The following is a 23,829-nucleotide window of genomic DNA, read 5'->3' as shown; positions in this document are numbered from 1 at the left end:
TTTCTGTTTCGTTCTCACTTAATCTTTTTCATCTTCTGGTGGGTGTGCTATTCCGGGAAAACCCACTTCAAGCAGAAAAGCGCTCCAATCCAGCATGTTTACTGACTTCAACCCTGCCCGACGCTTGCAAGCTGTTCAGGTGCTTGTGTTCGGAGGGTCTGGGAGGAAGACGAGAACGGTGGGATACTTACTAAAATGTCGGTGATGGTTAAGTACTCTGAAGAAAACCAGCAGTGTAAAGGGATAGAGAACGTGTGGAGGAGTTGCTGTTTTTAGCGGGTTGGTCCAGAGAAACCTATTTTATGACTTGCCACTCAAATAGGTATAATCATAACTTTGTCTTGGGTTGTTTTGAGCATTGTCATAGAGTAGATTTGAAAGCAAGTTTCAAGCCTGACATTGAGGAACTCATTTTTAATGATTTCTCCCTTTTAGTAAATTAGGTCATCTCCAAAGATGGAAATTTTTGATAAACCAGTAGTATGTGAAAGTGGGTGTGATCAGGAAGTATGCTAGATTTGTAGTGATCAAAAACATTGCTTTGTGTAGATGTTTATTTGTAGAAAATTGATCCTCCTCTTACATTTTAAAAGTAAATGTGGCGACCATTTTAATGAATAACATCTGTTATGTGTCATGGATTAATTCTTTTTGAGAAGTGATTTTAACAAGCTACTACCAATGCTTCTGCAGTTCTCAAACAAGGTCAAGAGTCTATAATGTACTTACTGTAAAATTTCAGTTAAGAATAATTATTAGATGTTCAGCACCCAGTGTTTCCCTTCTTTTTTCTTTTTCTTCTTTTTTAAGAGATAGGGGACTTGGCATGTTGCACAGGCTAGCCCTAAATTCCTGTCTCAAATGATCCTCTCTCAGCTTCCCAAGTAGCTGGGACTATAGGTGCATACCATTGTACCTGATTCCAGCACACAGTATTCTGGTAGCATTCTATATTGCTATGCAGCGTTTTGAACAGTAAACTATTTTAAATTATTTATTTATTGTTTGTCTTCTTTCTAGACTGTAAGCACCAAATTGGGGTGGGGTGCCTTACTCATTTTTGTATGCCCAGCACTTGACAGTACCTGTAATATGTAAGCTCTCAGTAAATACTGGTGACCATCTTCAAAACCTTCAGTCCTCTAGAATCTCAAATACTCAAGAGGTTAGAAAGAAAGCAGCTATCATGCATTATAACATTGAATATTAATAAAAGCATGAGTAGTGACTTTAAAAACAATAACAAAAACCTACATTCTGTGATTGTTACAAATAAACTATTGTGATTGGATATGTAGCAGAAGCAAGGTTTCAGGAGAAGCCTCTGGTTTGAGTTACTGTCAAAATCAAGTAGAAAGGTGGGAGTTGAATATAGGGAATAGAAGGAAAGAACCTCTGATGAGAAAAAAAAAGTCAATATGTTTAGAATCAGCAAAGGCAGCTAAAAGACACAGGCTTACAGACATCCATAACAATTAATAGAAATATCATTGTATTTTGGAACAATCTGATCTAAAAAGATTTTGATGTAGAGTGCTTCTCTATACATAAGGAAGACAACACATTGGTAGTCTCATCATTTATAACTGAAAGTGAAAAGAAAATAAAATGGGGAACTAGAACTTATCAGAACCCCCTTAAAAATATCAGTTTCATATTTTCTATAAAGCAGCATTCTTGAAACCATTTATTGTATTACTTATGATATTTATTAATTCTTCTGAGTTCATTTTTCTATTCATTAAGCATACGTATGTGTGTGTGTGTGTGTGTGTGTGTGTGTGTGTGTATACATACTAGGGGTTGAACCCAGGGGATGCTTAATTACTGAGTCCTATCCTGAGCCCATTTTTTATTTTGAGACATGATCTCATAAGTTGCACTAAGTATATGAGAGTCCGTGATGTACCACATGTTAAGCTAGAAATACAGAGAATCAAGTAATCCACAGTTAGTTATGTGAATTGAGCAAGTAAAAAAGTCAGAATGCAGAATAGTGGAATTATCCAGAATGAACTATGGAACTACAGAGAAGATACATTTATTCCTGCTCACAATATCAGAAATATTTTCTTGCATGGGGAAAAGGTATAGCCCAGTCTCTGAGAATATTTTAAGTCTTGTTATCTGACTAAAAAAGAAAAATGTTGCTGCAGCAAGAGGAATAGCTGTACAAAGACAAAAAGGCATAATCACAAAGACACATCAAGATTTCCCAGAAATGCAGGTTAATCTGATTGGTATAAATAACAAGTAGGGAATGATAGAAATTTGAGATTGGAGTTGTAGGTGTAGGTTGGTTTTGAAAAATTAGGTGTAATGGTCTTTAATTATCAAAGTTGGAAAAGCTGATGCATTTGTATATCATTTCAGTCTAAATGGCTGAAAATATTTCATCAACCCAAGTGTTGGTACTTACCCAGAATGTGTCGTTATCCTGTAATTATAGAAAACTAGAGTATTATGGTGGTTTTAGATATCTACCACATATATCTACATTAAAATTAACTATGTTGACCAGTTTGCTTTAATTTTCAGAGATTGCTTTGCATAAATCCACCTCTGTTTGAAATTTATCAAGTCTTGTTAAGTCCAACTCAACATCATGTAGCACTTATTGGAGTAAAAGGACTTATGGTATTAGAATTACCTAAAAGATGGGGGAAGAATTCTGAATTTGAAGGTGGAAAAGCAACAGTGAATTGTAGGTAAGTTGTATGTCCACTTAGTGTTTTTCTACATAATTTGTAATATGTACAGAAAATTGTCCAAGATCAGGGATTTTTAAAAGTGTGGTTATGGTCTGCAGACTGGCTTTCTATGATATGAATGCCTTTAGTATATGTGTGGGTATACTTTCATTCTGCTTGAATTATCACATTGTTGTCTTATTCAAAGTTCGGCTACTCTTTGAATTTGTTAGAAATAAGATTTTTAAAAAGCAGATTTTTGTCTAGGAGCCAGAAGTTTGCTCAGATGTTTAGGTTTTATTAACATTTTTTTTCAGAAAATTCAGAAAAGTGAGAATCTGAATGATCTACTGAAAAGAATATAAGGTAGAAACCTATTATTAGCTCTACAAAATATAAGGGAAATCCATTTGAACTGTATATTTTCAAAATCTGTTTCCTAAATTTCAAAATAATGATAGTATCTGTCCTTGCAGTTTCCTTACAAGTTTTAGTAAAAAGATCAGGTACTGTGTTGAAAAATGTAAAGCACTGATAAAATATGCTATAACTGAGAAAATATTTTCATTTAAATTCTGCGATATTGATTGAATAAGTACTTTGAATGCTCTCTGCAAGATTTAACAAAAATTTGAAGAAAAGAAAAGCAGTGAATGTTAAAATAGATTTTTGTTTCATCCAAGTTCTATGAAATTTTTTGGAAAATTGTTCTTTATTTTAGTACCACTCCAATTGCTGAGAGATTTTTCACCAGTTCTACCTCTCTGACTCTAAAGCATGCTGCCTGGTATCCAAGTGAAATGCTGGATCCCCACATAGTGCTGTTAACATCAGACAATTTAATAAGGTAAATTTTCTTTTTACCTCTCTTGTCTTTGCAAATGTGAAGGCTCTGTTCCACTTTGCTCCTTCACAGCTCAGGTTCACACCAAACGAGTCATTGGATGTTGGAATGCTTTTATTTGATGGCTGTTGTGACCCATTCTCTTTCATAAGATTTGCCAAACTGCCTACCCTGAGTTACATGCTTTAATTTTTGCTGTTCCTTCTCAACTAGTCTTTCTGCCTCCAGTATGTCTTTTCCTAGTCCCTCCTATTAGTACTGTTCCCCAAACTTTTCATTATGTCACTCTATGGTGATAATGTAGCATAGGGGAAAAAGAATATAAGTAGAGATGAGAAATTTGAATCCTTCCTCCACAGTCACTTCTGTCATCTGTCATCTGAGATCTTGAATTTCTTTGGGGGGCAAAGGGGCTTAGTTTCTAATTTGTAAAAAGAGCAGATTTGATAATTTCTAAAGCCCTTTCCAAACTTTACATTCTGTGATTAAATGCTCTGTCCCCACTCAGTTAACTTTCTGGATCTGCCTTTTGTAAAAAGTTTATCAGGAGCACTCAACTAACCAGAGGTATTATTTTTTCCTAATCACTGCTTTTACCTGTGCTCTACCAAATCTTGCTTCCCTGCTGAATGGTTGATCCCCTTAATAGCATTTTATACAGATTCCTTAGCCTTCTGGTTACTTATAATTATTAAAACTTAGTATGTCCCATTTAAAGCTCTGCTGTCAAGTCAGTTTTCAAAACCATCATCCTGGCCCTTTATAGGTCAGGCCTATATCTTGAGGGACCTCAAAAGAATGGATAGGATGTGTGCTCCTCTTTTCATAATTTCTTTTGATCCCAGCACTTTGTGCTACATAGTGAAGTGTAGGGATTGAGGCTGCCTCCTCTTTCTTCTGACTCTTAACTTCTTCAGAGTATGGATAGAGAGGGTGAATAGGTGAGACAGAGATCTTACCTAACTGTTTGCCTGTCAGGGAAGGGGAGGTATTCTGATCTTGGTTTAATCTATTACATCTGCTGCTTATTAGCTCTGTTGATGTGGTAATCTCTGCACAGATGGTGTGTGCGTGTGTTTGTGTGTGTTTGGGACCCAGTGTTTAAGTGTTAGCTCCTTCCATTACTGAGGAACTCTTTCTCCCGTTGACTCCTGTCAGCTATTCATGCCCTAAACCCTCTCTAAAGATGGAGAGAGGAGATGGAGTGTTTGCAAACTTGATGTCTCCTGTGCCTTTTTACTTGTGTGATCTTTCATATGGAGCCAAGTTCTCTTCTCTGCCTTCCAAGAGCTGCAGAAAACTGGATGCACTATACCATTGTCCTTTCTTAGGCTATTCTAACATATCTTCTTTAGAAATTTCCAGATAAGGGGTTGGGGTTGTGACTCAGTGGTCAAGACTTGCCTAGCACTGAGTTCGATTCCCAGCACCACATATAAAAATGAAGGTTCTTCAACAATTTAAAAAAATATTAAAAAAAAAGAAATTTCCAGATAAATAGATACTTAAAGTATATGCATACTTTTAGACCCTTGGGTATGACAAGATTCATCCAAGAATTTCCTTGGTGGCTTAAAGATTTCTGCAACACACCTTGCATTCAGGTAGGAATAGAGGTACCATTCTCCCTTATTACAGGTACCTCCAAATCTGCCTGGTTCTTCTCCAAGAGTCTTCCCTGCTCACCCATTTGGCTTTGGAGTTGAGTAAAGAAAGAGGGGAAGGTAAACTGCCCTATTACAGCATCATTCTGTATCCCAAGGACTCTTAGACACCCTCTCCTCTTAATCTTCTTTTTGTATGCTGGAAAAACAAATGGTAGTGAGATAGTATAGGTCAAGTCCTTACTTCCTCATGTTAAGCTCTGAAAGAGGTACCTGGTCACATTTCTTTTTCTTTTTTAGATACTAGGGAATTGAACCCAGCCAAAGGTGCTTTACACTGAGCTACATCCCCATCCCTTTTATTTTTGACTTTTTTTTTTTTTTCTGTGGTGCTGGGGTTCGAACCCAGGGCTTTGTGCTTGCACGGCAAGCACTCTACCGACTGAGCTATCTCCCCAGCCCTCCCTTTTTATTTTTTAAGTCAGGGTCTCAGTCAGGGTCAACTTGCTTAGTTGCTGAGGCCGACTTTGAACTTATGATCCTCCTGCCTCAGCCTCCCAGCATTACAGGCCTGTACCACCACACCCAGTCCTATATATATTTTTTTTTTCTTTCTTTCTTTCTTTCTTTCTTCTTTTCTTTCTCTTTCTTTTTTTTTTTTTTTTTTTTCCCCCAGGGATGCTTTACCACATCCACAGCCCTTTTTATTTTTAGAACGAGGACCTTGTTAAGTTGTTGCAGTTAATCTTGAACTTGGAATCCTCTTCCCTCAGCCTCCGGAGTGTCTGGGACTACCCAACCTGGTTGGCCCTAAATATTGAAGATTCTTTTTAAAATATGGGTTATTTAGTAGTTCTCATTCCCTAAACTTTGGACAGAAAAAACTTTGAGGACAAAAGGAAATTCCCACTCATTGCTCATGAGAAACAACAAGTATTGCTGTCTAGTATTACTATGTCTTTTGAAGTCAGTGATGCCTGTAGGAATCTAGGAAGACCATAGTGAATGTGCATTCATTTAGATCAATTTGTCATTACAGGTATTAAGTACTTATGACATTTATTGATAATGGAGGTAAACCAAGTTTAAAAATTCTTGGTGGAAAAAGATAAGTGACCAATTTGGTGCAGACTTTATGGGGACTTTTTAAAAATAGTTTCCCCTTTAACAATAGCCATATATGCTGTGAAGTATGTTACCTATTTTTATTTGGTTGGTTTTTGTACTGGGGATTTAATCCAGGGGCACCGCTGAGTTATACCCCAGCACTTTTTTATTTTTATTTCAAGATAGGGTCTCACTAAGTTGCTGAGATTGACCTTGAACTTGCTATCCTCCTGCCTTATCCTCCTGAGTTGCTGGAGTTACAGGCATGTGCCACCCCACTGGTTAAATTACTTTCATTAAAATGATTTTGGGGGAAAATTTTTTTTTTACTTTTTTATACTTTTCCTTTGAGAAAATAGGGATGACATGATATGGTGCCTTCATATAACAAAACACATATAGATTACAGGCTAAATGTTATTCACTTTGCTGGGCATTTGGGATGTAAGAAGAGTAAGATATATTTCCTTTAGGTATCTAATAGAGACAGATAATTATAACTGAAGAGAAGCTAGTAGGCTTAGGGGAAATAATGAGATGATTAAGCAAAGAGTACAGCTGCGGGCTTAGGATAGAAAACATGAAGTACAATGGTATAGGCTTCTAAAGAATTTTGACTCAGCCTGGACACTTGTAATCTAACTGACTTGGGAGGCTAAGGCAGGAGAATTGCAAGTTTGAGGCCAGCCTGGGCAACTTAGCAAGACCCTGTCTCAAAAAAATAAAAGGGCTGGGAATATAGCTTAGTGGTAGATACCACTGAGTTCAATCCCCATTGCCAGGAAAAAACTTTTTTTTTTTTTTGGATAAGGGAGCAGGGGACACAGCTCATGGTGGAGCATTTGCTTAGCATCATACTCAAGGTACCAGCACTGAAAATAAAAAAGAAGAAATTTTGATACAAATAGAGAACATTACTTCAGATCCTAAGGCAACTTCCCTCTCATATAAAGAACAAAGGAAGCAGGGTTCTTTGGCAAAGAAATGGTTAACCAATGATGTCCCATCATCCTATATATAGAACACCCATAAAACTTAAAGCAAAAAATATACCACTTATGGTTACCTTGAAATACTATGTTTTTGGAGTTCTATTCTTTTGAGAAAAGTAATAGGGGAATAATTAGAATATTTGAAAATACATGTATTTCACACATATAAGAAAAATATATTCCTTACATATATGAAAAAATATATAAAGGATATATGAGCTCTGGATCATGATTTCCAACCCATTTTAATGCACTTTTGTCAATTTCACTGAACTATTTGGAGAACTGAAAACTTGGGATTTATGGGTTTTAATAATTGGTAGGAAAATTCTCAAGTAAAAACGGATTGGTGGAGAGGAAAATACAATTTTAGGAAATGAATTTGGGGGGGTACTTGGGAGTGACCTCAGGGTCACTCAACCACTGAGCCATGTCCCCAACCCTATTTTATTTAGAGACAGGGTCTCACTGAGTTGCTTATTGCTGAGGCTGGCTTTGAACTCGAGGTCCTCCCGCATCAGCCTCCCAAACTGCTGGAATTACAGGTGTGCACTACGACGCCTGGCAGAAATGAAGAATTTTAAGTGCTTGTTTTCTTCTCTTTTGATTGTTAGAATTTATTCTCTACGTGAGCACAGACACCTATTAAGGTGATTATACTTTCAGAAGCAGAAGAGGAGAGTCTAATACTCAATAAAGGGTATGTTTTTATTTGTGTCATGAAATGTTTGTTCAGTTGTTTACTGAGATTATAAATGCAGTTTTAAGAAATTTCAAGATTTTCCAGATGTGACTTTGCATGCTTTTGATAATGTGAGAAGTAATCAAAGGTAGGCAATGTAAATAGGTAACAAGAAGTTGTCTGGAAGCGGGCGATTAGCTCGGCCGATAGAGCGCTTGCCGAGCATGTGCGTGGGCCCAGGTTCGAATCCCCAGCACCTCGAAGAAAGCAAAAAATGAAAAGAAGTTGCCAATCTGAATGTCATTGTAACATTATTTTCTTTTTAATAAACTTCCAAATGAGTGCAGAAACATATTTTCCTGTTGCAAATTGAAAAGAGAATACATTATAAAATAATGACTAAATTATGAAAAGTGAGTAGGCTGGAGACATACTTAAAACTCTTTGATTCTTCCATGATCTTGGCTTCTTTTCATGTTTTCTTACCAACTACTGAATCAAGTTCCTTTCTACTTTGACCACTTACAGAATGACTGAACTCATAAACCTCTGGCCTCCTGATCATTTTTCTGTGATCACCATACATGATCACACAATAGCAATATTTCTGAAATTCCATGTCTCTGTGATGGTCATATCTAATAGTTTTATTTTGTTTTTGTTATTCTTTTATTCCTTGAACATTCTATATATAGTTACTGTATATTTGACAGTTTTGGTATCTGAAGTCCTTGTTGGGTAGAGGAAATACTGTAATCTGTTCTTTCCTCAATTGCAGTCATGTTGCTTTTCTTATTGCCTATCACTGTGAACTTATATATACTTGGTTCTAATATTTGGGAATATTGAGAGTCTAAATTGGGGATATGTTCCTCCCAAAAAGATTTACAACTGTTTCTGCTAGGAGCCAGGGGTTGCTACTAACCTGAGACCATTTTTAATTCTCTTTGATGGTCTCAGAACTGAAAATTTCAGTTACATGATTGAATGTTTTATAGTACTAGCTTAAATTCCAGTGCATCCATCTCCACATTGGCAAATACCTGCTTCTGGGGTTGATTCTGTTCCTGTATCAGGACATTGTCTTCTGCAACATGCTTCCATGCTGACCAACTTTCTTTTGGGAGACACATGATCTAGATAAAAAGCAGTAGAGTACATGCAATGTTGTCAAGAGATTTGGCCCTGGTATCAACCCACCAACCCTCACCAGCTGTGACTTCTGGGCAAGTATTCCAATTGCCTCAAGCCTCATTTTCATGACTATATTCCATGAGTATAAAAAATATTACTGGTGGTTTTTTAGGTTATTGTACAGAATAAATGAGATGCATAAAGAATTGCTTAGCTCCTGGGTATGTACCTGAAGGAAATAAAGTCAGCATATGAAAGAGATACCTACATACTTATCTTTATTCATCATTATTCACAATATCAAAGCTATGGAATCAGCCTAGGTGCTTGTCAGCAGATGAATGGGTAAAGAAAATACGATATGTGCACATATATGCACAATAAAATATTATTTTGCCACAAAGGAGGAGAAATCCTGTCATTTGTAGAAAAACAGTTGGAACTGAGGTCATTGTGTTAAGCAAAATAAGCCAGACACAGAAAGATAAGTATTGCATGTTTCCTCTCATATATGGAAACAAACAAAAAATGATCTCCTTAATATAGAAGAGAAACCATTAGGCAAAGGGTAAGGAAGAAAGAAGAGAGCTGGCATCATGGAGCACACCAATAATCCCAGTGACTTGGGAGGCTGAGACTGATTATGAGTTTAAAGCCAGCCTCAGCAATGGCAAGGCGGTAAGCAGCTCAGTGAGACCCTGTCTCTAAATAAAATACAAAATAAGGCTGGAGATGTGACTCAGTAGTTGAGTGCCCCTGAGTTCAAACACTGGTACCAAAAAAAGAGAGACAGAAGGGAGAGTTACTGAGGGAAAAAGGGAGGATGGCTACAATGAAAGCACAATATTGTGTAAGTGGGGAAGTGTCACCATGAAACCCATGAATTTGTATAATTAATATGAGTTAATACTTATAATAAAAAAATACTTGGCATGGGGCTTGCACAGACTACTCATTCATTGGTACCTATATCATTAGATATATTACAGTATTTATTAAGCATCAATTAAGTTTCAATGGCTTGGGATTCATTTGAGTATCATTAAATTAACTTCTCTGTTTGTTCCCATTCCTTATCTTGATTTTTTAGTTTAACTCTGCTTTTATTCTATGTTTTGGAGAGATGTTACTTATAATACCTTCCAATGATGTTGATTCTCTAAACTTTGTGAAATTGTGATTTTTATTTTAACCATATTTATTAACTTTTTATAGATTTATAATCTTTGCATAACTATTCTACTATACTATAAAATATAAAAGCAGCATAATTTTTGTCCTTCCAGATTATACAGGTAACACATCTATTGTAGAAAATTGGGGAAAACAGAGAAAAGTATTAGGAAGAAAATGGAAATCTTTGTAATCTCCTATTGCCTACCTTCATATAGCTGCCAAAATGATGGTTTTGCTTTAATACAGTTACTTCACTTCCTTGCTCTCCACACCTCATTGATTTCCCAGAATCTACCAAGACTTGTAAGCCTGTCACCTGACTCCCTCTTCAGCTTCATTCCTCCCACTGTGCCCTAGCTTTCAGAGCTCCAGCCACCTTGTCCTCCTTGACATTCCTCAGATACCAGCACCTTCCACCTAAGACCTTTGGCATTTATTCTTCCTCCACCTTAATTGTTCCTTCTCCAGATAACCACAGATCCTTCAGATCTTTGCTCAAATATCACCTTATCAGAGTCCTTCCCACTACCTAGCCTAATGTTGCACCTCCATCAGTATCCCTTTTGCCCTACTTTATTTTCATTCATAACATTTTCTGAATTTATATTATGTTTATTTCTTTCCTGTTTATTATACATCTCTCACCAGATGGCAGGACCTTAATTTTGCTGGTGTATTCCCGAACCTAGAACAGTGTCTGGCACAGAGCAGGTGGTTAGTAAGCATTTGTGGAATTAATAAATCCTGCTTCTTGGAGACAGTTATCCATGTTTTTATGTGTATTTGTACATGTGTGTATGAGTACGTTTTGTTATTCATATATCTGTATTTAAACCATCTAAATTAAAGCAGCACCAAATACTTTACGACCTTTTTTCACTTAATTTTATGAAAATTTTCCAGTGTTAATAACATTCTTCATAATCATAATTTTTGTGTTTTTACTCCATTAAGTCTAAATTCCATACATACCTACCTCCTGTTAGTGAAATTTTTGTTTTTGTTTTCAACAAGTTGGCTTTCAAATTTCTTTGCAGAAGGGCATATACCGCATCTCTAGGTGAAACAGCAGTTGCATTTGACTTTGGACCACTGGCAGCAGTTCCAAAGAATATAGTTGGACAAAAAGGCAAAGATGAAGTAGTGGCATACCCACTGTACATCTTATATGAGAATGGGGAGACTTTCCTTACATATGTCAGTCTGTTACATGGGTAAGTTGGGGTGGTAACCCACATGAAATGAAAACTCAAACTTGATTGTCATGATTAGACCTGGGAATCCACATTTCTGAGTTTGTGGAAGTGAACTGCTTTTAGATGCTTGCTTTGCACTTTTTGGAGAAAGAGTTGGTACAGATCATTTGACCTTTCATTTCCTCATTATTTGAATAAGCTCTGTAGTTTAAGATAGGACACAATTTGCTTGTGTTTCAAAGGCTATTTAACTGAAAAGATATTATGGTTTATTTTATATGAACAAGGCACTATGGAAATGATTAGATATAATCTGGTGTCTTTTTTGCCTTTCGTGGAGAAAAAGATATACATATACATGAAGAGGTAATTACCCATACCACATTACTGGGACACAGTAAGAACCCAGAGCAAGGAGAGATCATTCTGACTGGAGAAATTAAGAAATTTTTCATAGAGAAAGACTGATGTCATGTGGGACTTTGTCTCATGCAGAATTAAATGAAGCATCAAGGAAGAGTAAAACTATTTCCATCATAAGGGCAGTATAAAGTAGAATGTGAAAACAAGTTACATGTTTCATTCAAGGGTCAATGATTAGACATCTTGGTCTAGAGCAAAAGATTCATAGAAAGAATGAAACTGTTGCAAAATTGAGTTTGTGTTCTAGGAAAAAAGAGTTTGAACTATGGTGGTGGTAGAGTAAAGGGTGATATGGAGCATAGTAGATACTACAGAGGAATGATCAATAAGTATTAGTTACTGTTTGGATAAGGAAACGAGCCATTAACAGAAATACTGAGGTCAGGAAAGGCAACTATTTTCAGGGGAAGATCTCTTATTATAAATGTGAGATAGCATTGAATTAATAAAGTGAAAATATTCTATACAGCATTGAATTAATAAAGTGAAATATTCTATGTGTTTTCTAAACACAGGATGTTGATAGACAATTGAGAGGATGTGAAAATCATCTGTCAGGTTGAGAGAGTAATGGGATAAGATTTGGGGAATGTTTGTAACCAGAGGCAAATGGGCAAGGGCTGACCATTTATTTATCAGTCAACTTGACATATTTATCAGGGTGCACCTTATGGCAGAAGATGGAAATACAAGTTTGAAGGCAAGGTCCCTGCTGTATGATTCCTTGTCAACAAAAGGGCATTCAATTAAACCAATAACTGTAGTACAGTGTAATGTGCTTAGGTCATCATGGGTTGTTACAAGCATCTAATGAAGTAATACTAAGGCCTATTATTTTAGGCCTATTACTTTAGGAAATAGTAATACAAAAGCTTGAACTTGGAGGATTTAATTGACAGAAATGGAAGCTGAAGTAATTCCAGGAGAGAGAAGAGGGAGTACCAAATGATTAGAAAGACAAGAGTTTGATGTTGCAGAATGGTGGAGATTTACTCTGGAGTACAATCCCTTGGCAGAAATGTTCTCTACCTTTCACATGTTTTACTTGGGAGGGTTTTTGTGGTGTTTTTGTTTTTTTGCAGAGTCTTATGCGTGCTAGGCAAGCACTCTACCACTAAGCTACACCTCCACCCCATCTTGGGAGGATTTTGTGGTAACACCATCATCCTTACCCTTTCCTCCCCTTACTGTTTGGCCCTCATTTGTCCCCATCATGATCTACCTAGTAGTATTAGTCCCAAACTGATGGCCGTCTACATCCTCTTGCATCTAATTGTCCCAAAGTTTTATTGATTTTATAGAAGTTTCTGAAATGTGTACATCCTTATCACCATTCTTTTGTTCCTGCTCCAGATGTTCACCTTCTGCCTAGATCATTTTCTCTTAAATAGTTTCCTTTAATCCAATTTTGAACCCTTTTTGTCCTCCTCAGTGCTACAGATGATCTTTATAAAATGAAGCTCTGTCACTCCTGACTTACACCTCTGGTGATACACTCACCTAGGAGATAAACTCTGAATAATTTAACATGGCATGCTTGTTAAATCATACTCTCTGCTTCATAAACCAATTCTGGATATCTGTCTAGCTACTTTTTCTGTTGCTTTAGACCTTGTACGTTCCTTCCTATCATAGTAAGCTAAGGTTCCTTCCTATTAGTTCCTTGTCTTTTGTGCTTCCAGAACTTTGTATAAACTGCTCCCCAGCTTGGAACCCCCACCCCCCAAAATAATTTGCTTCCCATTTTTTATACCTTTTTTTTACCTGCCTCATGTCTTTATATCTTTTGTTATTCTGTTGTACCCAATATATCCTTTTTTTGTTACAATTATTACATGGTGAAGTAATTGTGGTTAATTGTCTGCTTTCCCCAACTCAATTATCAGTTCATTGGGTGTATCATCTAGGACTCTAATTAAATAAAACATGTGCATCCAAAGCCCTGAAGAGAAGCTGCATCTCAGAAGAAAAGATGTGAAGTCATTAGAATACAGGGGTAGTTAAAATAATATGCTACCATGTAAATGTGTATTTTGAAAATAGACCACTGGAGTGCACCAATATTAAGAGACAGAAATTAAAAAGGACATTAGAGAGCCAGGAATGTAGCTTTTTGGTAGAGAGCTTACCTAGCATGCACAAGGCCCTGCAAAAAAAAACCAAACCAAACAAAACAAAACAAAAAAACAAGAAGAAATTGTTAGAGGGTCTTAAGATATCAAGCAGCAATACTTGTTAACCAAAATTAATGTAGCAGAACATCACATTAAGCCTTTTGGATTAGAGAATCCAAAAGGATGAGAATCATATGGATGATCTTTGCCAGAGTAGTTCAATGGACTAGTAAAAGGGTACCATAGAAATTCAGGGCAAAACCTTTCAACCTCTGCATTATTGGCATTTTGTTCTGAATAATTCTTGGTTGTGGGATATGGGTGGTGAACAGCAATAATTCCAACTACTTAGAAGGCTGAACAGGACAGCAAGTTTGACCTAGCCTGGACAACTTAGCAAGTACCAGTCTCAAAAAAAAGAAAAAGAAAAAGAAAAAAAAAAAGGCCTGGAGATGTAGCTCTGGTAGAATGCCCCCTGGGTTCAATTCCAAGTACCAAGGGAAAAGAAAAAAGTGAATAGTCCTTTTTTTGGGGGGTGGGGGGAGGCAGGCTTTCCTGTCTAGCACCATCTCTGGCTTCTACCTACTAGATACTAGTTTCACACACACAGACAGACCCCTGTTGTGACAACCCAGAATGCTTTCAGATATTAACAGTGTCCCCTCAAGGGCAAAATCAGCTGTGGTTGAAAACCACCACCAAAATGTTGGAAGGAAAGTGAAAAAGTGGAGACATTAGGAATACATTATATTGGTAATGAGAGTTAATACCTAGAGGAAGACTAAGTCAAGAATGCTTTAGGGTATGGACATGGCTATCTTGTGTCAAAATTTCATAAATATGTTTTTATTCTTTCTTTAGCCCTGGGAATATTGGAAAGCTGTTGGGTCCACTGCCCATAGCATCCTGCAGCTGAAGATAACTATGGTTATGATGCTTGTGCTATACTTTGCTTACCCTGTGTGCCCAACATCTTAGTGATTGCTACTGAATCAGGAATGCTATATCACTGTGTTGTGCTAGAGGGGGAAGAAGAAGATGACCAAACAGTAAGTGCAGGCTAGTATTGGTCTGTTTCAGATTTTTAACATCAGGTATAGTTCTTGGTCCAATATGAATATTTAATGAAGAATTTTAGCTTATATCTGATATTTCTGGCACTTTGGAAATTAAACACAAGTAATTGAAGCACACTGAAAAATCTAGATGGCTAGAAGTTAGGTTGCACCAAGTTGATCCACCAGTTTGCCTATTTCTTTTTCTGACCTCTGTATTGTAGCCCCTGGTAGCAAATAAAGGAACCTTTCAATCACTCAACTGGCTTTTCTATAGACTTATTAACATAATCTTCCTAAGGAGGAAACTTCTTTCACTCAAGAACAACAACACACTGTTAAGATAGGGGATGGAATTAAGAAGAATTTGAAAGCATTGTTTGATCTAGCTTTTTCCTCCTGTTTTTAATTGTGTGTATTTTCAAATGAACATACAGTTTCAAAATTATAATACTTCTTTTACAGTCGGAAAAGTCCTGGGATTCCAGGGCTGACTTCATTCCTTCTCTATATGTGTTTGAATGTGTTGAACTGGAACTTGCCCTAAAACTGGCATCTGGAGAGGATGATCCCTTTGATTCTGACTTTTCATGTCCAATTAAACTTCACAGAGGTAAGTTATTCATTAAATGTAGCTCTTTTATTCCATTTTTTTTATACTAAAACAGTCACTGGCTGTTACCATATAATTTGTTTGTGGTTCCAGTCTTTAACAAAGTTAACTGGGTTCTTTTTTACCTTTTAGTTACTACATAGTACACTTTCTGTCTAGTGATATCAAACAAATTTCTCAAGTTTTAAGATAGTGGTCTTCAAGCTGGATTCACTCGGATGTATAATAGTGACTTTTTCCTACACCTATAAAAAGTAGATTTCATGGTCAATGTAGGATGCAGGGGAATGATACTGGCCATATAACATTGTTAGAGTGTGTGCATGTACAAATATGTAACAACAATCCCATCCTTATGCACAAACTATAATGCACCAATTAAAAAAATGTGGAAAAAAAAATGTGGAAAGAGAAAAAAAAGTGTTACGCAGAACTCCAGTATATAAACAAAAACAATGTAACATTACTGTAATTCAACATTAAGGAAGTAAAGCTATTAATAGGAAATTTTAATTTAGAATGCTTATGGATTATTGTTGCCATCTCATCAAATTACTATGTACATTATTTGTATATTTTGTTTTATTTCATATTTTAAAATTCTTAACCATAGAGATAAATAGCTATAAATGATAACATATTCAGGAGCTCATCTTTTAGTCTCAGGATTGTCTTTTTTTTAGTATTATTTAGTTGTAGATGGACACAATACCTTTATTTTTTATTTATTTATCTTATCTGGTGCTGAGGATCCACCCTAGGGCCTCACACTCTAGGCAAGTGCTCTACCACTGACCTACAATCCAGCCCTCAGGATTGTCTTAACTGATATCTAGGCTCAAAGCAAGTTCAGAAATTTTTGTTTCAAAGCCAGTTAATTATAAAATTATGTAACGGGGCTGGGGATATAGCTCAGTTGGTAGAGTGCTTGCCCTGCATGCATAAGGCCCTGGGTTCAATCGCCAGCACCGCCAAAAAAAAAAGAAAGAAAATTATGTAACAACTGCTCTCATTTCGTAGTGTAATATAAATAATTATCAAAAAGAATCCAAAACTGAAAATAAACTTTGGACTTATCTATAAATCAACATGATAATCAACATTATGAAGATACATAAAACTTGGCTTCTTGTTTGTTGCCTAACTTACTACATGACAGAACGACTATTCACCTGAGTGTTATGCTGAAGTCTTTTCAGTATCTGTGCTGTAGGAGAGCACTTACTTCAGGTTCATGTAAGTAGGTGGTGTGCAAGCATAAGTTTTCTACTTATGCTACCATTCTTAATCACCATTTTATCTTGAAGAACTTGAAATAAATGTATAAGTAACCAAAACATAAATGAGTTATCTGACAACAACTGTTTCATGCTTTGGTGAATTCCATTTTGTTATTTTCTAAAAATAACATTTGGATTTTATTATAATTTTTACTTAAAATATATTTGAAAATTAAATTTAAAAATTTTAGGGGCTGTGGTTGTGACTCAGTGATAGAGCACTTGCCTGGCATGTGTGAGGCACTGGGTTCAATTCTCAGCACCACATAGTAATAAATAAATAAAAATAAAGGTTCATCCACAACCCCCCTCCCCCAAAAAATATATATATATAGATATAAAGTTAAATTTCAAAATTCCTTGATATAGTTCCACAGTATGAAATTCATATAGACTTCCATCAACAAATGTATTTGTAGAATACTAGGGTAAATTATTTCAGTTTTCTAATGGCTACCTTTATGTCATTAATGAGTCTATTTACAGACCCCAAGTGTCCGTCAAGATATCACTGTACTCATGAAGCTGGTGTACACAGTGTTGGGTTAACCTGGATTCATAAACTCCATAAGTTTCTTGGATCAGGTAAGTTTACCAACTTTCTGTGTTTTTCAGTAGGTTTCAGATATTCTGTCAAACAAGTGGTTTGGTATAAGAAAACAATAGAGGAAATTGGTAAAAAAAAATTTGTTCTCTGGAAAGTTCCAGAGAAATTGACAGACTTTGCTGGGCATGGTAATACATACCTGTAACCTGGCATCTCTGGAAGCTGAGGCAGGAGGATCACAAGTTTAAAGCCAGCCTCAGCAATTTAGCGAGGCCCTACACAACTTAGTGAGACCCTGTCTCAAAAAATAAAAGGGCTGGGGATGTGCCTCAATGGTTAAGCACCCCTGGGTTCAATCCCCAATACCAAAAAAAAAAAAAAAAAAAAAGACCTTTAGTTAGAGTACCAAAAACTAGAACAGAAAACTCAAAATTATAACAATCGGGTACAAAAAAGGGAATATTACTTCCAACCTTACAGAAATCAAAGAGAATAAAGGGAGGGGCTACTATAAAAAACTGTACACCAGGGCTGGGGAGATAGCTCAGCTGGTAGAGTGCTTGCCTTGCAAGCACAAGGCCCTGAGTTCGGTACCGCAAAAAAAACAAACAACAAACAAAAAAACTGTACACCAGTTAGATAACCTAGGTGGAATGGACACATGTCAATAAAAAAAGAAACGACCAAAACTGACTTGAGACAAAATAAAAAAATTGAATCTATCTATCAAGTAAGAAATTGATGAGGGGAGAAATTAAGAAACAAAAAACACTACCCAAAAAGAAAGCCCAGGACCAGGTGGCTTCAAATTTAAAGAAATCTTTGAAAGCTTCTCCAAAAAAGTAGATGAGAAGGGAACACTTCTTAACTCGTTCTGTGAGGTCAGTATGACATTTGTAACTAAAACCAAACAAATACATCCAAGGAACAAACTATAGACAGGTATCTTATGAATGCAGATGCAAAAAAATCGTCAGCAAAATACTAGCAAACCAAAATCCAGCAACATGAAAAAAGGATTATGTGCCCCAACCAAGAGGGATTTATCCCTGATTTTCAGGTTAACATCTGAAAATCATTTAATGTACATATGAATAGAATAAGGGTCAAAAACCATATCATCATCTCTATAGACACAGAAAAAACATTTAAGAAAATCCAACAGCTTTCATGTTAAAAAAGTCCACAAACTAGTAATAGAAAGGAATTTAGACTGATAAAGAGCATCTCTGAAGAACCCAGAGTTGACACCATGCTAATGAAGACAGAATAAATGCTTTCTATATAGCTTTCTATTGCTTTTGTAATAACTCACACAAACTTATTGATTTACACACCACAAGTTTATTACAGTTGTATAGGTAAGAAGTTCTGCATGAGTTTACAGGGCTCAAATTGGCAGAACAATTTTCCTTGGAGCTTAGTAGAAAATCTATTTCCTACCCTTTTCTAGATTATACCATATTCCTTGGTTAGTAGCCCCCTTCCTCTGTCTTTATATAAGCAATATATCCTCCATCTTCAGAGCCAGCATTAGTGGAATGGGTTGAGTTATTACATTGTATCACTCTGACCTTTTCTGATTCTTTCACTTTCAAAGAAACTTGTGATAACATTGGGTCCACCCAGATAATCCAGGATCATTTTCCTAATTTAGTCATCTGATGAACACTTTTAATGAATTGTTTGTGACCTTAATTCCCCTTTACTATGTAGGCTAACATTTTCAGTTTCTAGTGGGATGTGGGCACCTTTGAGAATCCATTATTCTGCCTACTGTAGTCCACTCCTTGTCTACCCCCACCTCCGCAAAATTCACATCTGACCCAAATGCAAATACATCCACCTTATCTTAATATTCTCAAAAATCTCAAACCACATAGCAGCAACACTAGTTCAACATCTCATCCAAATCTCATGAGCTCAAAAATATCCCATATCTCATCATTTAAATCAAATATGGGTAAATTTTTTCTGTTTATGGACCTATGAAACAAAACAAAATACTAGTTCCCAGAACACAGTGTCAGGACAGGCATAGGATACCATTTATAGACATTTCAATTCAAAAGTGGAGAAAATGAAATTGTTACAGGACCAAGTAGTTTCCTGATCGCAATACCCATAGATTTGAAGGCCTGGGAATAATTCTCAAGTTGACTTGTCCTGCATTTTTAGGGATGGTAGCATTTGTTTTAGTCCTGTATTTTCATCAACTTGTTTTTACATGTAGAATTTCTGACCTTTTTAGTCCAAACCAACACTGTTCCAGCTGTTATAAAATTTTCGAGAAACTTTTGGGTTTCCTGTGTATATCATAGATTCATTTCAGTAGGTAAGTGGTTTATCCACCACAGGTCCTTGCTAGATAATCCTAACTCTACTTTTGAATTTCTGTTGGGAGGGCTAAATGAGTCACACTTAAAATCTCTTTATTCTGTGTCACTAAATATTCTGACTTTAATGAGGTATTAACAGAAATTAGGATAAAGTTAATCAGAAGGGATAAAGAAGGACATTTCATACTGCTTAAGGGAACCATAAATCAGGAAGACATAACGATAGAAAATATTTATGCTCCAAACAATGGTGCATCCCTGTACATCACACAAATCCTTCTCAATTTCAGGAATCAAATAGACCACAACACAATAATTCTGGGTGACTTTAACGCACTACTGTCACCACTAGATAGATCTTTCTAACAAAAACCAACCAAAGAAACCATAGAACTCAATAACACAATCAATAACCTAGACTTAATAGACATATATAGAATATTCCATCCATCAACGAGCAGATTCACTTTCTTCTCAGCAGCACATGGAACCTTCTCCAAAATAGACCGTATGTTATGCCACAAAGCAGCCCTTCGTAAATGCAAAAAAATAGAGATACTGCCTTGTGTTCTGTCAGATCATAATGGACTGAGAGTAGAAATCAATGACAAAAAACAGAAATTACTCCAACACCTGGAGACTAAATATGCTATTGAATGAAACATGGATAACAGAAAACATCAGGGAGGAGATAAAAAATTCTTAGAGGTCAGTAAGAACGACGATCAAAATCTCTGGGATACTATGAAAGTAGTACTAAGAGGAAAATTCATTGCATGGAGCTCATTCCAGAAAAGAATGAAAAGTCAACAACGAAATGACCTAACATTATAGCTCAGAGCCCTAGAAAAAGAAGAACAGAATAACAGCAAAAGTAGTAGAAGAAAGGAAATAATTAAAACAGAAATTAGTATAGCCACGTTCATGGCCTTTTCTCTATAGCATGTTTTTTCTGACTGAATCTCTTTATCATCTTCTGCCATCCAGATAGACTGAGAATTTCTCAAGTCATCAGGTCCTTGTTTGTTTTTGTTAATAGTTCTTCCCTCAATTTTATCTTTCCTTGTATTATACTATAGTTAGCAAGAAGAAACCACCAGCCTAAATGTACTTCAAGGCTTTGCTAGGTAATCACCTCAAGTCAGTGTCCAACTTAATTGTACACGTTCTCCTTTCCCCTTAAGGAACAAAACAAAGCTATCTCTTCATGCTACTTGAGCATTGTAATGGGGGTCTTAGGAAGTTAGCCAAGAAAAGGAAATAAAAGATATCCAGATTGGAAAGAAGTTAAACTCTCTTCTTAGATGACATGACCTTTTATATAGAAAAATCCTAGGGTACCTGCCAAAAACTACTTGAACTAGTAAATATATTCAAGTTTATAGGATGTAAGATCAATATGTAAATAGCAGTTTCATTTCTGTGTACTATCAATGAACAAAATGAATAAAATATGAATTTAACAAAGAAGTGAATATACACTTTTTCCCCCTCCTTTTTGGTGCTGGGGAATGAACCCAGGGATTTTTTACATTTTTTATTTTGAGATAGGGTCTTGTTAACTTGCTTAGGGCCTTACTAAGTTGCTGAGGCTGGCTTCGAACTTTTGATCCTCCTGCTTCAGCCTCCCAAGCCGCTGGATTACAGGTGTGCATCACTGTGCCTGACGCAGGATATACTCTTACTACCACCAGACAATGAAAGAAAATAAAACCTAAATGAATGAAAAACATCCCATATTCATGGATCAGAGAATTTAATGTTGTTAAATGGTAGTACTCCCTAAGTTGATCTAATGATTCAGTGCAGTTCTTACCAAAGTTGAAATTGACTTCTTTGCAGATGTTGACAAGATTACCCTAAAATTCATATGGAAATTACAGCAAACTAGAAATGCAAAACAGTCTTGAAAAACAAAAAGAGGGAGAACCCACACTTTGCAATTTCAAAACTTCACACAGAACCATAGTAATGAAAACAATGTGATGTTGGCATAAGGATACAAATACAGATCAATGAAGTAGAAATTGGGAGTGTAGGACTAAACCTTACGTAGTCATTTGGTTTCATCAGTGGTGCCAAAACAATTCAGTGGAGGAAGAATAATCTTTTCAACAAATGATCCTGGCACAAATGAGTACCTATATACAAAAAAAATGACCTTGGACTCCTGTTTTACACCAGTTACGGAAATGAACTCAAATTGGATCAGATCCAAATGAAAGACTTAAAACTATAAAATTTTTAGAAGAGGCATGAATCTTTGTCAACTTGACTTAGTTTCTTAGGTATATTATCAAAAGCACAATAAGTAAGAGTAAAAAATAGATAACTTGGTTATCATCAAAATTAAAAACTTTTATTCTTAAAGGACACTGTCACAAAAGTGAAAATCCACAGAAGGGGAAAAAATATTTGTAAATCTTGTATCTGGTAATGAACTTATATTTAGAACAAAAAACTCTTAGAATTCAATAATAATAAAATAAATTGCCCAACCTAATAATGGGCAAAGTAGAGCTGGGCATGTAGCTCAGTGGTAGAGTGTTTAGTGTGCATGAGATCCCAGGTTCCATCTCCAGAACCACAAAAGGATGAAGGAGGGTGGGGAGGGCAGAAGATTTGCATAGACATTGTTCCATCATTGATACATAAATAACACAAAATTTTTTTCAACATCCTTAGTCATTATAGAAATGAAATATTACAAAACCAAAATGAAATATCATTTAGTATCTACTGAGATGGCCAAAAGGAAAGAATGGACAATTACAAGTATTGATGAGGATGTGGACCCTCATAGATTGCTTACTAGAATGTAAAATGGTATAGTGGTTGAAAAACAGCTTGGCAGTTCTGTAAAAGATTAAACATAATTACAATATATCTAGCAGTTCCTCTGTGTATATACTCAAGAGAAATGAAAACATGTCCATACAAATACTTACATACAAGTGGTCATAGCAACATTGTTCATAGTTGCTCAAAAACCAAATAAGTATGCATCAACTTATGAATAGATTATTTAAAAAGGGGTCAATCTGTCCATAAAATGAAATATTATTCAAACATAAGAAGGAATGAAGTACTAATAAAATGTTTCAATATTGATGAACCTGAAAACATGCTAAGTGAAAGAAGTCAGTTAAACTACATATTTTATGATTCCATTTATATGAAAAATCCAGAATAGACCAATCCAGAAGCAGAAAGTAGATGAGTGGTTGCCTTGCTCTGAGAAGGTTGGTAGAAGCTGGAGAGTGACCATTAATAGGCCTGGGGGTTTCTTTTTGAGAAATGAAAATATTATAAGCTCTTTGTGGTGATAGCTATCCAGTTCTATTAATACACTAAAACCCACTGAATTGTACACTTCAGAATGGGAGAGTTTGGTGGCCCAAAAGTATTATTATTAAAAAGAAAAAAAATCAGTGTTGGTAAGGAAGACAGTAGAAGGGAATTATTTGAGATTATTCTCAGTGAAACGTTTCTACATTTAAAACCTGATCAAGGAAAACCTTACTTTCCTTTCCAAAGCAGAAATCTAGACCCCTGAGGTAAGGATATTTCTGTCTGAAGGGCATAACCCTTGGGAAGCAATGGTTTGAGTACTTAGTTGCAATTTAATTTGGAGCCTTGTCTACGCATCAGTTAATTTATATAATGCCTTCCTTTATAGATGAAGAAGATAAGGATAGTTTACAAGAACTTGCTACAGAACAGAAATGCTTTGTAGAACATATCCTTTGTACAAAGCCATTGCCATGCAGGTAAGGTGCAACTCTCCCACGTATACAAAGATAGTAGTAGTTTATTTCAGTAATTCAAGTACATACAGATATAATAATACTTAACCCAAGAGTACCATGTTCATCAGAAGTTCATCAAAACCTTTCTCCTGCTTTGGAGTCATGCCACATGTTATTTCCTCTATCCCAGTCCTGATCCCAGCTTACTGTCCTCTTGATTAACTCTTAAATCTTGTTTTTGAGACAGGATCTTGCTATATCGTAGGACTGGCCTCAAATGCCTG

The 23,829-nt window shown here is 36.0% G+C and overlaps 1 protein-coding gene across 1 annotated transcript in view; it reads left to right on the top strand.

The window, feature by feature from the left end:
• The window catches only part of Nup88 (nucleoporin 88), a 30,628-nt gene that overhangs the window by 740 nt on the left and 6,059 nt on the right, over positions 1–23,829 (top strand). Inside the window, 10 exon segments of the mRNA XM_047544086.1 lie at positions 2,539–2,708; positions 3,412–3,537; positions 7,852–7,868; positions 7,871–7,937; positions 11,267–11,443; positions 14,824–14,863; positions 14,865–15,011; positions 15,483–15,630; positions 17,397–17,495; positions 23,476–23,566. Coding sequence (XP_047400042.1) covers positions 2,539–2,708; positions 3,412–3,537; positions 7,852–7,868; positions 7,871–7,937; positions 11,267–11,443; positions 14,824–14,863; positions 14,865–15,011; positions 15,483–15,630; positions 17,397–17,495; positions 23,476–23,566 — 1,082 coding nt within the window.

The sequence above is a fragment of the Sciurus carolinensis genome, chromosome 3, assembly GCF_902686445.1.
Source record: "Sciurus carolinensis chromosome 3, mSciCar1.2, whole genome shotgun sequence".
Lineage (NCBI taxonomy): Eukaryota > Metazoa > Chordata > Mammalia > Rodentia > Sciuridae > Sciurus > Sciurus carolinensis.
This window is presented reverse-complemented; position numbering and strand designations above follow the sequence as displayed.